Source organism: Podarcis liolepis, assembly GCF_965112155.1.
Source record: "Podarcis liolepis genome assembly, chromosome: 7".
Taxonomy (NCBI): domain Eukaryota; kingdom Metazoa; phylum Chordata; class Lepidosauria; order Squamata; family Lacertidae; genus Podarcis; species Podarcis liolepis.
In genome coordinates this window covers 54,089,897-54,104,546 of record NC_139561.1, presented here as the reverse complement: position 1 = coordinate 54,104,546, position 14,650 = coordinate 54,089,897, and the positions used below count along the sequence as shown (strand labels likewise).

The window sequence follows — 14,650 nt, the reverse complement described above, 5'->3', positions numbered from 1 at the left end:
CAACTAGACTGGTGACTGGGAGTGGCCGCCGGGACCACATAACACTGGTCCTGAGAGATCTGCATTGGCTCCCAGTACATTTCCGAGCACAATTCAAAGTGTTGGTGCTGACCTTTAAAGCCCTAAGCGGTTTCGGTCCAGTATACCTGAAGGAGCGTCTCCACCCCCATCGTTCAGCCCGGACACTGAGATCCAGCGCCGAGGGCCTTCTGGCGGTTCCCTCATTGCGAGAAGTGAGGCTACAGGGAACCAGACAGAGGGCCTTCTCGGTAGTGGCCCCCGCCCTGTGGAACACCCTCCCTTCAGATGTGAAGGAAATAAGCAGCTATCTTCTCTTTAAAAGACATCTGAAGGCAGCCCTGTTTAGGGAAGTTTTTAATACTTGATGCTGTATTGTTTTTAACACTCGATTGGAAGCGGCCCAGAGTGGCTGTAGAAACTCAGCCAGATGGGAGGGGTATAAATAATAAATCATTATTATTATTATTATGAAAACCCCAAAATTGTTGAGCTTTTTAAAGGAAACCACCAAAGTTGTTGAGCTTCCGGCTGCTTTTTCCATCATATTGCCATATATCCAGGTTTCCCCTGACATTTTGCCACTTTGGCAAAATTTGCTGCTTTGGGAAAATTCAACCCTGACGCCATTTTTACACCTGAAAACAAGGACATGTCAGGGATTTTCTTGACGTATGGCAAGACTGTATGTAGTTCAACAACATCTGGACGGCCACAGGCTTCCCACTCGGGCAGATTCCTGCCTGTCTCAATAACTCCCAAAACAGGAACAGAGACCCCTTTTCAGCCATACTTGGCAACCTTCTGAGGGGCACAGGCCAGAGATGGGTTGGCCGGGGCAAAAGCATGGAGAACCAAGAATGTGAATTGTACCTGTGCACAGTAGGCTAGTTTCTAGACACACTCACCCACCTCTCGCTATCGACCATCCATGATCCAAGCAGGATCAGAGTTCAAAATCACATTAAGACAGCGCAAAAGAAGAAGAAGAGTGCAGTGCAACACTGCTGGTGAGGGGGAAAGAGGCCTGGAGGTTTGCATTTGGGCCTTGTGTTCCCCATGCTTCTCCCAAAACTGGCAGCCCCAAATCCTCCCCAAAGAGAACAGAGAATAGTTTGCAAAGGTAGGGCTGGTAGCCATGTTCACTGCAGAGCTTACGTGAGTGCCGATGGAGTCAACTTTAACAAATAAGGTAGGCTTTATGTGTATTGATTATCCATTCAGTCTCTGGCAGAGGAAGGTGCATGTGCTCTTATGGGGAGTGTCTGTGGCCAGTGATGATAAAGAGAGATGGCTGTCCATGAATGCATCTTCTTCCAGATGCTGCCAATGAACAAAAACATATGTATATGTTCTCTCACTATCTATAGCATCTCTGATCTAAGTAGGAGGAAGGCAGTCAAAGGACTTACCCATCCTACCGATCTTAAATGGACTCACTCATTCTGACCTCCCCCTGCCAAAGACCCTTGAAGTTGGAAGTCACTGTCTTGATATACCTCAGGGAGGCGGCTTTCAAGGTGTCTGGACCACACACCTGGCTGGACTTTGAGATCACCAGGAGATGCCTCTTCTCACAGCACCCCAGATCTCTGAGATGTGGCATGTGGTGCAGACCTACGTTCAGTGAAGGGTCAGAATTGGAGCAAACTCATAAATTCATAGATTTGGCAAGGGCTGGAAATAACAAGAAGTAGCTTCCTTGTGAGGTCAGCCTGGCGATGGCTCACTGTGGGGTGGGCCAGAAATTCCCTACCGTTGGTGAAAGGAATTGCAATTCTTTTTAAATTAAGCTTTTTCTAAATTGCCATCTATGCATACAAAATTGCATATGCAAAACTGTGTCTGCTTTTTGTTGATTCCCTCCCCCCCCCTTTTTTGGTGATGTGTATAAGGAGGCAACCTACCTTTGGTAGCCTTCCCTTCCATGGACTATTGCAGCCCCTTTTAAAGGTCACTGAATATTTACTTATTTAATTTCCATGCTGCCCTTCATCCGAGGGTCACAGGTCGGTTTACAATATAAAATCACAAAAATATACACCATAGTAACAAACGAAGACAAACCCCCCCAGTTTAAATGGTTCAAGAGATTGTTTAATTTGCCCAAAACTTGGGAGAAGAGAAATGTTTTTACCAGTCGCCTAAAAATATGTAACGAAGGTGCCAGGCGAGTCTCCCTGGGGAGAGCATTGCACAAGCGGGGAATGGGTCTGTGCTGAGCATTCCAGCAGGATTTCAAAAAGGGGCCTTTCTTGGCCCTATGCAGAGAGGTAAGGGATTGAACCTGGGACCTTCTGCGTGCAAAGCACTTGCTTTGCCTCTGAGCTGCATTCCCTTCTCCTAACAAAGCGCTTAACAAATCCAATCATTTGCTGTTGTGCTGCCGCTGCTGTTTCCTGTGGGTGACGTATTGTATCACTGGCCAAACTCCTGAATCTTTCCTCCCCTTTTTTCATGTACAGCTGTGCCAAATTATGATTACTGATACCTAAATGCACAGGATCTCACACTTTATTCTGTGGCACTTTCACAAAGTTACATCTGATGGAGTTGCAGTTGCCAGCAAAAGCGCACGCCAGCTCTGCTCAGCAAAATATAGGATAAAATTAATTTTTTAGACACCACGCTGGTTGCTACTTCCAATGTGCAAAAGCATCTTTGCCAAGTGAGAGCTTGAAGTCTGAAACGAGTTCCCATCTCGTATGCCATGAGGCATCGTACTCTTCCCAGCAGGGCCAGCCTAGGGCGTTTTGCAGCTGGAGGCAGAACAGAAACTGCCACCCTCCCACCTCCTCTTCCTCTTCCTTTTCCGGAGGCAACTGGAGCACCCTGGAGAAGCCCTGGCATGCTAAAGCAGTGGGGTAGAAAAAGGGAGTCTGGAGCGGAGCAAGGAACAGTGATGGGGGTCCGGAAAAGAACAGAAGGCAGTGAGTGGGGTGCTCCTGCACTCCCGGGGTCTGCTGCCCCAACCAGCTGCTCCCAGGCTGCCACCTGAAACAACTGCCTCACCAAGTCTCCTGGCAGTGCTTATTTTTTTTTTTATAGAAAAAATGATGTTGGTACTCATCATGAAGTTGTTACACTAACTGACACACTTTTGGTGGGGAAGGTGCCAATACTGTGTACCCTTGAGTACCTCTAGAAAAAAGCACTGCCTCCTGGGCTGGTAGCCCTGCCTCCCAGCCACTTATGGGTAAGATGATAAGGGACACCACTGGTCCATCTAGACAGGCATGGTCCACACAGGCCAGCTGAGATTCTTGGGCAGAAGTTACCAGCAATGGCCCATGAGCTGGGATGGTGATGGTGTGGCAGTCCTGTGCTCACCAAGATGGGGATGGGACAAGGCAGTGGCAAAGTCAGAGGAACTCCGGGTTGGCCAACTCACCACAGCCAACTCAGAGCTCTCCTGACCTCACCACAGGCATGTGCCTGCAGAGCCACAACTAACCCGGAGCTCTCCTGAACTTATCACTGTTCCGCCCCACCCTATTGCTGCCCCAGAGAACGGCAGCACTTTTTCCACTGGGAAGGCACTGCTGCTGCTCTGCCCCTTCATGGGCCACTGCTGGAAGTTGCTGCTTCCAACAGTCCTGCTGTTTCGAACTCTTTAAGTGAAAATGCCTTAAAATGGGTGCAAAGCTTGTGGAAAGCTATAGCCTCTCCTTGAGACCTATGGGACCTATGGGATACTCACTACTGAGCAGAGTCATTGAGCTGATATTCTCGGGACCGGTTGAAGCATTCTTGGAGGCCAGAGTCTGCCCAAAGTCTCATCATTGCTGAAAGGAGTTCTGGAGAGAAGGGCTCTGTGTCCTCCATCCGACTGACAACGTCACAAACCATCTTTGCATCAGCCTGGAGAGAAAGAGAGAAGAAGCGGGACATGTCATATTTGCACAGTGTTGAAGAATCCACAGGAAGGAAGTATGCAAAAGGTGGAAAAACATTCAATTTCTTAAACCATTCATTTTTCCTACAAAACTCATTTGTTTTAGTTTCATGTAGTTAGAAAGGCACTCATTATCTGAAGAATTACCACCAGCTTTTGTCACTCCCGCTCATTTCCCACTGATACTCATGTGAGTCTCTGGTGACCCACTAATTGTGAATATGGAAGCAAGTACAGAATTTCACACTTGTTGTTTTGCATTAGAAATGAAGTTTCTAGTCCTTAAGGATATAAAAATAGGCACAGAAGGGTGTGTGAGCAATGCCTTGTGAGATTTTAAAATAGCCTGGGGAGTCTAGAGAGAACTTCTGAGGTTTCAGGGTAGCATCAGTGCCCTGCATAACTCTGTGCCCTTCTACCCAAGCCCTACAGATGTGGGATACATTGGACCAAGTAAGGAAATACATGCAAATTTGCTGACGTCCCACAATTGATGATGATGGTGGTGGTATCAACTGCAGCCCAAATAAGGTTGTTCCCTTAATGTGGACAGCATTATCGATGAGCATATGTTGCTTCACCTCTGCCAGGAGAACAAAGGAGGAATTGATAGTGATTTACTGAGCACTCATCCTGATTTGCTTGCAAAAAGTTTGCAGAGAGATTAGTCAATGTAGCAAACATTATTCCCCACTCCCCACTGTGTTTCCCCACCACTTTCCTTATTGCAAGAAGTCTGATTTTGCAGGGCAAGAAGGTTTGCGGTGCAAGAGCTCCAATCAACTATAATGGTGCAAACTAAATTTGCATGTATGCAATTGAATCTTACCCCCAAATAGCAACAATTTGGAAGTTCTCTGCATTAACTTTTCTTATCCATCAGATATCTGGTTGCTAATATACATAATCAGAATATTCATTCTCTCTCTCTCTCTCTCTCTCCTCCCCCCACCTTCCTTCTTCTGTTTTCTACCTTTGAAGCATGACTGCAGCTTTTCCTTTTCTGGCAAGACCTTCACACAGTGCTGTAGCTCTGCTGAGGAAGCTGTTTGCTAGAATGCATCAATTTGTTTTCTTCAAACTGCAGAAACACACTGTTGGAAGGGGCAGGTGCTTGTTCGCCAGCAATGGGTTGGGTGCACATGCCTCTCAAGCCAAGCAGTGACACAGTGTAATTTATTGCGGCGCTACTATAATTTGGGGAAACTGCATGCCAAGGAAAATACGATGGCAATTGATGACAATGATCCTGTGGTCAGGAGTTGGCAATGTAAGGCCCCACAGCCTGTGTCTTGCTTGCCAAAGCTTTCCCCATACAATGACTTAAAAGGAGGATGAGCCATTGCAGAGCAGCAATGCAGGTCTGGGGAGAGCCTGGTTGAGCCAGATAGGCTGCCTACCTATACTCTAGTCCGGTGATTCCCAAACTCTCCCTGCCCCAGATCACTTGCTGAGGGTTGAAGAGGTCTGCTTAATGATTTTTCTGTTTGTTGTAACAATTGTAATGAGCTGCGCTAGATGCTGTATAGCTTTTCAAAATGATGTCATTTTTAAAATAGAATTTTAACACATAAGCAAAAGAGATATACACAATAAATTAACTTATTATTTTTTTTAAAAAAGAGAGCCTTACAAAGCAACTTTGCAGCCAGGAAGAGAACTGTATGGCTTTTAACCGGATGAAGATTCAACTCATGGGCAGGCAAACTAAGGCCCAGGGGCCGAATCCAGCCCAATCGCCTTCTCAATCTGGCCTGTGGACGGTCCTGGAATCAGCGTGTTTTTACATGAGTAGAATGTGTGCTTTTATTTAAAATGCATCTCTGGGTTATTTGTGGGGCCTGCCTGGTGTTTTTACTTGAGTAGAATGTGTGCTTTTATTTAAAATGAATCTGGGTTATTTGTGGGGCATAGAAATTCATTCATTTCCCCCCCTTCAGAATATAGTCCAGCCCCCCACAAGGTCTGAGGGACAGTGGACTGGTCCCCTTCTGAAAAAGTTTGCTGACTCCTGATTCAACTCCTTCATTATAGTCTCCCTTAACTTTGCTGGTAATCTTCTCCACTCCTTTCAAGTGCTCCTCCTCCTATCAGTTCCTCTTTAACTTTTGGACAGACACTCCCCCCCAAAACACACACACACACACACACACACACACTAACCCCCCAACAAGCTAATGAAGATTAAGCATGCTTGAATGCCCAGTGTCAGTCGGAAAAGAGAACTGGAAAACGGAGAGTTGACATGCAAACAGAAAGGCAACTGCTTGGAGGAGCACGTAGCTGGCTGGCTGGAAACCAGGAGCACTCTTGTTAGGAAGTGAGGATACACTGCAACATTTTGTCGCAGGTCACGCTTGAATGCTAGCAGGTCTCTATAAGCAAAACAGAATCACAGAACTGTAGAGTTCGAAGGGACTCCAAGGGCCATTTAGCCCAACTCTTTGCAATGCAGGAATCACAACTAAGGAATTCCTGACAGGTGGCCATCTACTTGAAAATCTCCAAGGAAGGAGAGTCCACCACCTTCTGAGGGAGTTTCTTTCACTGTCAAAGTGAAAACCTCTTCTTAATGTCCTTTATTGTAATTATAATCCTCTGGTTTGGGTCCTACTCTCTGGAGCAGCAGAAAACAAGCTTGCTCCATCCCCATGTGACAATCCTTTAGATATTTGAAGATGGCTATCATATCACCTCTCAGTCTCTCCTTCTTCAGTCTAAACATACCCAACTTCCTCAGCTGTTCCTCATAAGGCTTGGTTTTCAGACCCTCTGTCATCTTAGTTGTCCTCCTTTAAGCATGTTGCAGCTTGTCAATATCCTTAAATTGTGGTGCCCAGAACTGGACATAGTATTCTAGGTGGGGTCTGACCAATGCAGAATAGAGCAGTACTGCAGGCAGTGACAATTTTGTGATGCACAAGCCCACCCTGCCTCCATTCCACCCTTGTTCTGCCCGTTTCCAGGTCCAAAAGGACCCACACGCCGGCGGTTGTGCATCAATTGGACATGTGCAAAATGGTCCACAGCTATATTACTTCCCTTGATCGGGGCACTAAACTTCTGTTGATGCAGCCTAGAATAGAATTAGCTTTATTGCAGCTGCATCACGTTGTTGACTCATGTCAACAATGCTGTCTGCAGCCTTGGTGTACCTCAAGGAGTCCTTCACTTGTAATAGCCTGCCACACATGCTTATGCTGGCCCCATGTAGGCAGTCTGGGGCATCAGTCAGCAGGTTGTTGGCTGTTCTTTCTACAGTTGCTGAAAGTTCTGGGCTTCAGACTGAAGTGTTCAAGGAAGATGGTTGGGAAGAGTGAGAGGAGAAGGCATCTCACAGCTGGCAAAAATGTGCGATGAGTTGCTTTGGGAGGGGCTGATATGCAAGCTTGTGGTCCTGGAGGCAATCTGGCTGTCAGGATATCAGTTCTTTAAGAACCAACATGTCCTTAAGGACTTGTCCTCAATCCTTCAACTTGCACACGTGCTTAAACAAGTGCTGTGCCAAAATCCATCCTCCTGTTTCTCAAACTTTTCCTCCCCTTGCATTTTTCTGTCTTGTTCTCAAAATGTCGGTGGGGTTTCAAGCTTATCTTATCGTTGTGAGGTGGCCAAGGCTGATGCACATTTTCTTTCTTTCCAGCAAAAAATGACTCCAGGCCTCTGCAGCCTTCCCACCCACGCTTCCTGATCTGAAAAAAGTCCCAGGAGAGGACTTACCCCATGCTGCCTTCTCCTGGGCTTTAACTGAAGTACAGATAGCCAGGAGGAAGCAATGTAATGTGGAAAGCTGGGGAGACGGTTGTGCAAAGGAAAGGAAAGACACTCACCAGCCCCCTTGGCCACCTTGACATTCAAGCAAATGCAGCAGAAACCCCAAACTCTGTTCCACAGAATGTCACTGTTTTTTGCTTTGATAATTTTCAAGTGTGATTTCTTTTTGGAATTAATTGATGAAGAGTGGGTTAAAAAAAAATATTGGGAAATTTCCCTCTGGTGTAGCACTCACTTTAACGACATTGGACTAAATGACTAAATGCATGTCTATATCAATTTGCATTAAAAAAATACTTTCTCTAAATAGCTCCAGTGAGGTACACGAATACTTCACAGTTGTGTGCGTGATATTCTGCCTTCAAATATTGCATTTTACAACCTTTGAATGTTAATTCCTTCTTTCTCTTGTCATCGTTGTTTCTGTGTTAGCCTTGTTGCAGTTAAGGATGGCTGTCAAACATCGCATCTCCCCCCACCCCCTGGGAGCACCGTGCTTTTTGACGCCATCATTTCACCCGCTTGGAAGCCAGTCACGTGGGTCTATTTTACCCATACATGTGCACCAGTGGATCTCTTGGCAGACGGGAGATGGATGTGTGACGCGGTTCTGTCGAAAAGCATGGCACTTGCAATGCTGTGAGGAGACATGAACGTTCCCTCCTGGTGGTGCTATTACCATAGTAGAGGCTCATTCATGCACGCAAGTCATTATTTGGTAATGCTGCCATCGTATGCAGAGAGGAACCTGCCCCAAGTGTATAGTAATCGGGCACAGAGAAACCAAACATTGTGCGTCTTCACGAGCCCTTAGCTAAGGCCCTTGGGGGCACTTTTGCTGCTTTCCCTCCCACAGCTATATTTTAGAATGTGCCCAGCACTTTAAAATTAGGTCAGGAATGAGAGGTTGGCTGATCCAAGTAAGTCCTTCCATGGGAGGAGGCGGTTTTTGCCGATTCCTCCTCCTTCCTTCCTCTACTGCCCACTTGGTTCTGGGCGCTCCCCTATCCCTAAAGAGCAGGTTTTTCTGGTGTGGCAAAGGGAATGAGAAGCTGAGACTTAAGGCCACTCCATTCTGTGATCAGAATCTCACTTAGGGATCTTTGGGTCCATCCCAGGCTCACAGGGAACCGGTGCACAATTTGAGGGCACTCTCACATACCACATTCTCATTGGAGGCAAACGTGTTTGAAACCATTTTGTTTAAGCAAGCCTAACCAGACATGTCTTTTAAAGCCGATTGTTGATTTTAATTATCTTTTGAATACTTTTAAATACCTATCTTTAACATACTTTTATTGATAGTTTTAATGCTCTATTGTTTCTGTTTTTAAGTCGTTTACATGTGCGTAGCCAGGATTTGTGGCTTTTTTGGGGGGGGCAGGCATTATGTTGGGGGGGCAGAAGTGAGTTATCTGCGATACAATCGGTCAGTTAGTTAAGTATTTCTAACACGGAGAAATTGAAGCAAGCAAGGCGCAAGAAAGAATTCAATGGCACATTCCAGTCAGGCAAAAACATATGGGCGGCATATAGAGGGGACTGGGGGCCACATTTGGCCCCCAGGTCTGAGGCCTAGATTGTTGCTGTTTAAATCATGGTGCATTGATAAGCGTCCAAGGTGTTGCAACAGCTTTACGCTCCTGTTTATGCCACGTCCTTCCTACCTACAGTGGTGCCCTGCAAGACGAATGCCTCGCAAGACGGAAAACTCGCTAGACGAAAGAGTTTTCCGTTTTGGAGGTGCTTCGCAAAACGAATCTCCTATGGGCCTGCTTCGCAAGACGAAAATGTCTTGCGAGTTCCTGCGCTTTCCCCCCCTTCCCCCCTTTTTCTAAGCCGCTAAGCCGCTTATCAGCTGATCTGATCAGCCGATAAGTCGCTAAAAGCCGCTAAAAGCCGCTAAAAGTCGCTAATAGCGCTAATCCGCTAATCCGTCAATGGGCTTGCTTCGCAAGACGAAAAAACCGCTAGACGAAGAGAATCACAGAACGGATTCTTTTCATCTTGCGAGGCACCACTGTATCTTGTTCCATGAGAAATGGTATTTTTTCTCCACTTTCTGCTATGTGGACAGAGCTTGCTTATCTTAGGAAAAGGCACCTTATTCAAGGAATGCCAATTGTCACACATCTGATTTATGATACAAGGGAAGAGGAAGGACATCAATGGAGAGTGATGATATAGCAGAAACAAAATCTAAATAGGGATGCAGGACAGGAACACATCTCTAGTGACACTGAGATCCTCAGCTTGGGACAGATGCTGAGCTAATGTGTCAAGACAGAGGAGTTATTTTGGAACCCACCAGATCAGCAGAAATGGCACCTCCCATCCACTCATTTAAAAAAAAACAAAAAACCCCACATGATGGTTTTCACTTTTATCTCCTTTCCAGTGGAAGTCCTTATGAAGGAACTATCAAAAGTCAATGGAAAGGAGACGGTGACATAAATGTGTCCTTGGCACATTTCCTCAGAACAGACGTCACAAATTGCCCCAAAGAGAATTCCTAAGCTCTTGAGCTCCTTCCTCCTGTTACCGCCCCTTTGATCCCTTGAAGAGTACCTCAAACCATAGAATCACAGAATTGTAGCGTTTGTAGGGACCCCAAGGATCATGTAGTCCAACTGCCTTCTATCCAGGAATTTCAACTAGATTGCACATGACAGATGACCATCCAACCTCTGCTTAAAAACCTCCAAGGAAGCAGAGTCCACCACCTCTTGTGGAAGTCTGTTACACTGTTGAGCAGCTCTTATTGTCAGAAAGTTCTTCCTGATGTTTAGTCAGAAACTCCTTGCTTGTAACTTGCTCCCATTGGTTCAAGTTCTGCCCTCCTGAGCAGAAGAAAACAAACTTGCTCCATCCTCCATGTGACAGCCCTTTAGATATTTGAAGATGACTATCATTATCTCCTCTCATCTCCTCTTTACCAAGCTAAACATACCCAATTCCATCAAGCGTTCCTCATAAGGCTTGGTTTCCAGGCCTTCCATCATCTTGGTCGCCCTCCTCTGCACACAGTCCAGCTTGTCAATATCCTTCTTATATCGTGGTGCTCAGAACTGGATGCTGCACTCCAGGTGTGGTATGACCACGGCAGAATAGAGTGGAACTGTTACTTTCCTTGACTGGGACACTAGACTTCTGTTGACTCATGCTGAGCTTATAGTCTACCAAGACCCCTAGATCCTTTTCACATGTCCTACAGACACGCCAGGTGTCTCCCATCTTATATTTGGGCAGCTTCCTGCTTAAGTGCAGAACCTTGTGCTTGTCCCTATTGAAATTCATTTTGTAAGATTTGGCCCAGTTCTGATCTGTTATGGTCATCTTGAATCCCGATTCTGTCTTCTGCGGCATTGGCTACCCCTTCAGGTTTAGTGTCATCTGCAAATTTAATGAGCAGCCCCTCAATACCTTCATCCAAGGCATTTATAAAGATGTTGAACAAGAACAGGCTCAGGACAGAACCCTGCAGCATCCCACTTGTCACTTTTTTCCAGGTTGATGAGGAACCATTAGTGAGCACTTTTGGGGTTACAACTACCAGTTACAAATCCACCTAACAGTTACCTCTTGCAGTCCACATTTTACCAGCTTCTCTGCAAGAATATCATGGGGGACTTGGTCCAAAGTCTTATTGAAACTGATACACTACATCTACGACATCCCCCTAACACACCAAGCAAGAGAGAGATTTGTCTGACATGACTTGTTTATGAGAACCCCAGCTGGGTCTCAGTAATTATAGCATTGTTTTCTAAGTGCTCATGGACCAAAGGACCTTAGCTGAAGGAACACATTCCATTCTATTTCTTTATTTAAATATTTCTAGAACACACTTTTCACAAAAATACAGCGATGTTCAAAATTACAGTGCCTTCGATAAAAGCTTCAATAAAAGCTGGTTGCTGGTGGAAAACATGTTTCAAAGATCTGCCTGAATCTATTGGATCTAACTTTTACCCAAGATCCCTTGGAAAAGTGACATTTCCATGCGCATACATTCTCTCTCTCTCTCTCTCTCTCTCTCTCTCTCTCTCTCTGGGGTGAGGGGAGTTAGAAAGGGGAGAGAAGTAACCAGAGGCACTCACACAAAAATCAAAATATGCCTGTGGAACTAAAAAAGGTTGCCAACTCCCACCTTAGCAGATTGGATTGAAAAAGGCGGAAGGGTTCCTCCCCTGAAAACTTGCTTCATTTAAAACTGAACAAGTTTGAAAAGGAAAGAAAAAATAACAGCCACACGCATGCACCAAAGGATCTCCACACAACGCAGCCACCCACTGAAAGGGCACCGAGCCCAGGCCTCCACGATATGCATTCGTTAGCTGATTTAACAAGCAATTAACAGTCCAGGCAGAGATGATGCCCCTTCCTTTTCGAGCTCTCCAGGACATGTCTCAAACTGTGAGTGACCTTAACATCTCTCCCCCTCCCCTCTGAGCCCAGCAGGTAAGATTTTGAAATGCGACCTGGCTGGGTCCCCCCCCTTCTCTTTCCAGGCCAGCCTTCCACTCTCCACCTCCCTCCCCAGCCAGCCCTCCGAGGCAGTGGGATTCAAACCTCCTGCCAGGCTATGCCATCTGTACCGAAGTGCACAATTAAATAAGACAAAACAGGGAAGGGGGAAAAAAATCCACCACCCCTCTGCATCCTAGCAGTTTCCATCCCACTGGGGTTTTGTTTAATGAATACCACGGTGGTATTTCAGACAGGAGAGAGCTAAAAATATATAAGTGGGCACTCGAGGGATGGCTGGACCAGGGCGGAGGGGAGGGGGAGAGAAAAGGCAGCTTGTTGAAAGGTGCCACAATTATTCCTTTTCCCACCCTGGCTGTTTTCCCATTTTCTTTCTTTGTTGTTTTTTTTTTTTAACCACTCTGTTTTTCAGCTGCTACAGTCTCAGGGTTCTCTGAGGCTTATAACTACAGAGCAATGCTATTTATTTATCATGGTGAATTACTGCTGGGCAGGCATGCACTAAGCGTAAGGAATGGGGGGTGGAGTCCTTACCCCAGTTCTTGTTCCCCTGTGAGCAAGAAAAGAGAATGAGAAGGATCGGGGCCAGTGGCACTGGTAGGCACCCAAGAGCCAGTGTGGGGCAGTGGTGAGAGTGTCATACTAGGACCTGGGAGACCAGGGTTCAAACCTCCACTCGGTGATGGAGCTCATGGGTGGCCCTGGGCCAGCCACCAACTAGCACTTTAACCTACCTCACAGGGTTGTTGTATGGGTAAGATGGAGGAGTACGAGAGCCATACATACCACCTTGGGCTTCTTGGAGGAAAGATGGGATAAAGATGCACAAACAAACAAACAAACAAACAAACAAACAAACAAATGGCTCCCAGCAATGCTGACTGTTGGTCCAGCCCTCCCTCAGTCCCTTGGCTTATCTTGCAGTGGCTGAAAGGCAGTCTGCCATCTTGAATTTCCCACAATCCTCCTGGAGTGACCGCTACAGGTCAAGGAACTTGGTGGGCCTGTTGGCTACTGTTCCCCCTGTCACCTGGAACCACCGCTGAAAGGGTGTCCCCAAATAATTTTTAACAGAATAACTGAAGAGGCTTGTTTTCTTTATGGTGTCTAGAGTAGCCAGGTGAAAAAGAAGACAGGGTTCCTGAAACTTTAATTGTTTGGTGAGTGGGGAGAGAGTGAGAGCTGTTAAAGGTACAGGAGCCCTGCCAGTAGCTGTAGCTTGTCACAAAGCGATTAAAGGTGCAGCAGTCCTGTCCTCTTTTTCACCTGAAGCATTGCAACTATTCACATGCTCTTGATTCTGACCAGCAACTTGTGAAATGGCTAAAATGCGTGGGAATACTTTTGGTATGTGGAATAAAGCTTCTAGGACAAAAAAAAGGCGATGTTTTAAATCTGAGGAGTTTTAAAATCTGGCAGCAAGGTAAGCATTGCCCTCTGAGATGTGCTGTTTAGTCTTTCTCTCACACCCAGTCAGGGTGGTCAAATGGGGAGGGCTAAATCTAACCCTTTCCCTCCATGCTATTTTGCTGACCAAGTTTGACCCCCACCCTCCCTCTATAACAGGGGAAATCTAGAAACATAAAGGAAAACGCCTCCATCTCTCAACATAGCAGTTAAATATTATATATATGGCTTTTTTTCCCCAGCCAGAGCTCACCGGAGCTCAGCTCCAGCACCTCTCAGGTGGGTGCCATTACCATTCTAAGAGAACAAGGAAGAAGTTCACGGTGAGTTCCGGCAACACTTTCTCTAGAAAAATAGCACCATATATATGCACAGTGTATATTTATTGTGAGTTAACACAAGGTAAAGAAAGGAGGGCATGAGCATTCTGTAACGACAGGGGCTCCTTCCCATGGGCAGTGCATTGCAGCCTACAGATGATGTTCCCAGATCTCCCATGCGCTGACAATTCTGCTACATTAATTACAGCGTGAATATTTGTCCCCACCTTCCAGCGCTGAGCTCTGAACAGGCAACTAATTACTGGGTCCTTAGCACGGCGCGGCTTCCCAGCATGAAGGGAGCACCCTACAAATCATCCAACGCGAGCTGTATTTAACTACAGATGTGTGTCCGATTGTATTTTTAAAAAAGAGTAGACCACACCACCCATATCTTCTCTAAATTTGCATTTTCTCATCTTGCTGCCTCTGTCACACTCTATGCCCATCAGATCTGATCCCCTTTAAGCTGCTCTTTTTCAGCGGCTAAAACAACGTCTTCCTTCCTTCCTGACCATGAGTAGTGATGTCTCGCAGGTTACCAAATTTGGACGAGTGCTGCAGCCTGCTAGCCAGCTCCATTTGCACGGCTGGTGGAACATCTGCCTTTAAAGCCAGCGCATGCAATCACCCCCACCCCCCGAGATAGATCACTGCCAGGTGACATTTTTCCATCATTAATTTGTGGACCATTTAACATGGGTACTATTTTGGATTTTGGTTTGAGAGTGGAGATACTCTCCACAGG

At 46.2% G+C, this 14,650-nt stretch overlaps 1 protein-coding gene across 2 annotated transcripts in view; it reads right to left on the bottom strand.

Annotated features, from left to right (window-relative positions):
• Window positions 1–14,650, bottom strand: part of GNAO1 (G protein subunit alpha o1) — a 164,546-nt gene that overhangs the window by 43,963 nt on the left and 105,933 nt on the right. For both annotated transcript variants that reach the window (XM_083515109.1, XM_083515108.1), the window contains exon 4: window positions 3,719–3,879. In XM_083515109.1, the coding sequence (XP_083371235.1) occupies window positions 3,719–3,879 (161 nt within the window). The remainder of the gene's footprint in view (window positions 1–3,718; window positions 3,880–14,650) is intronic.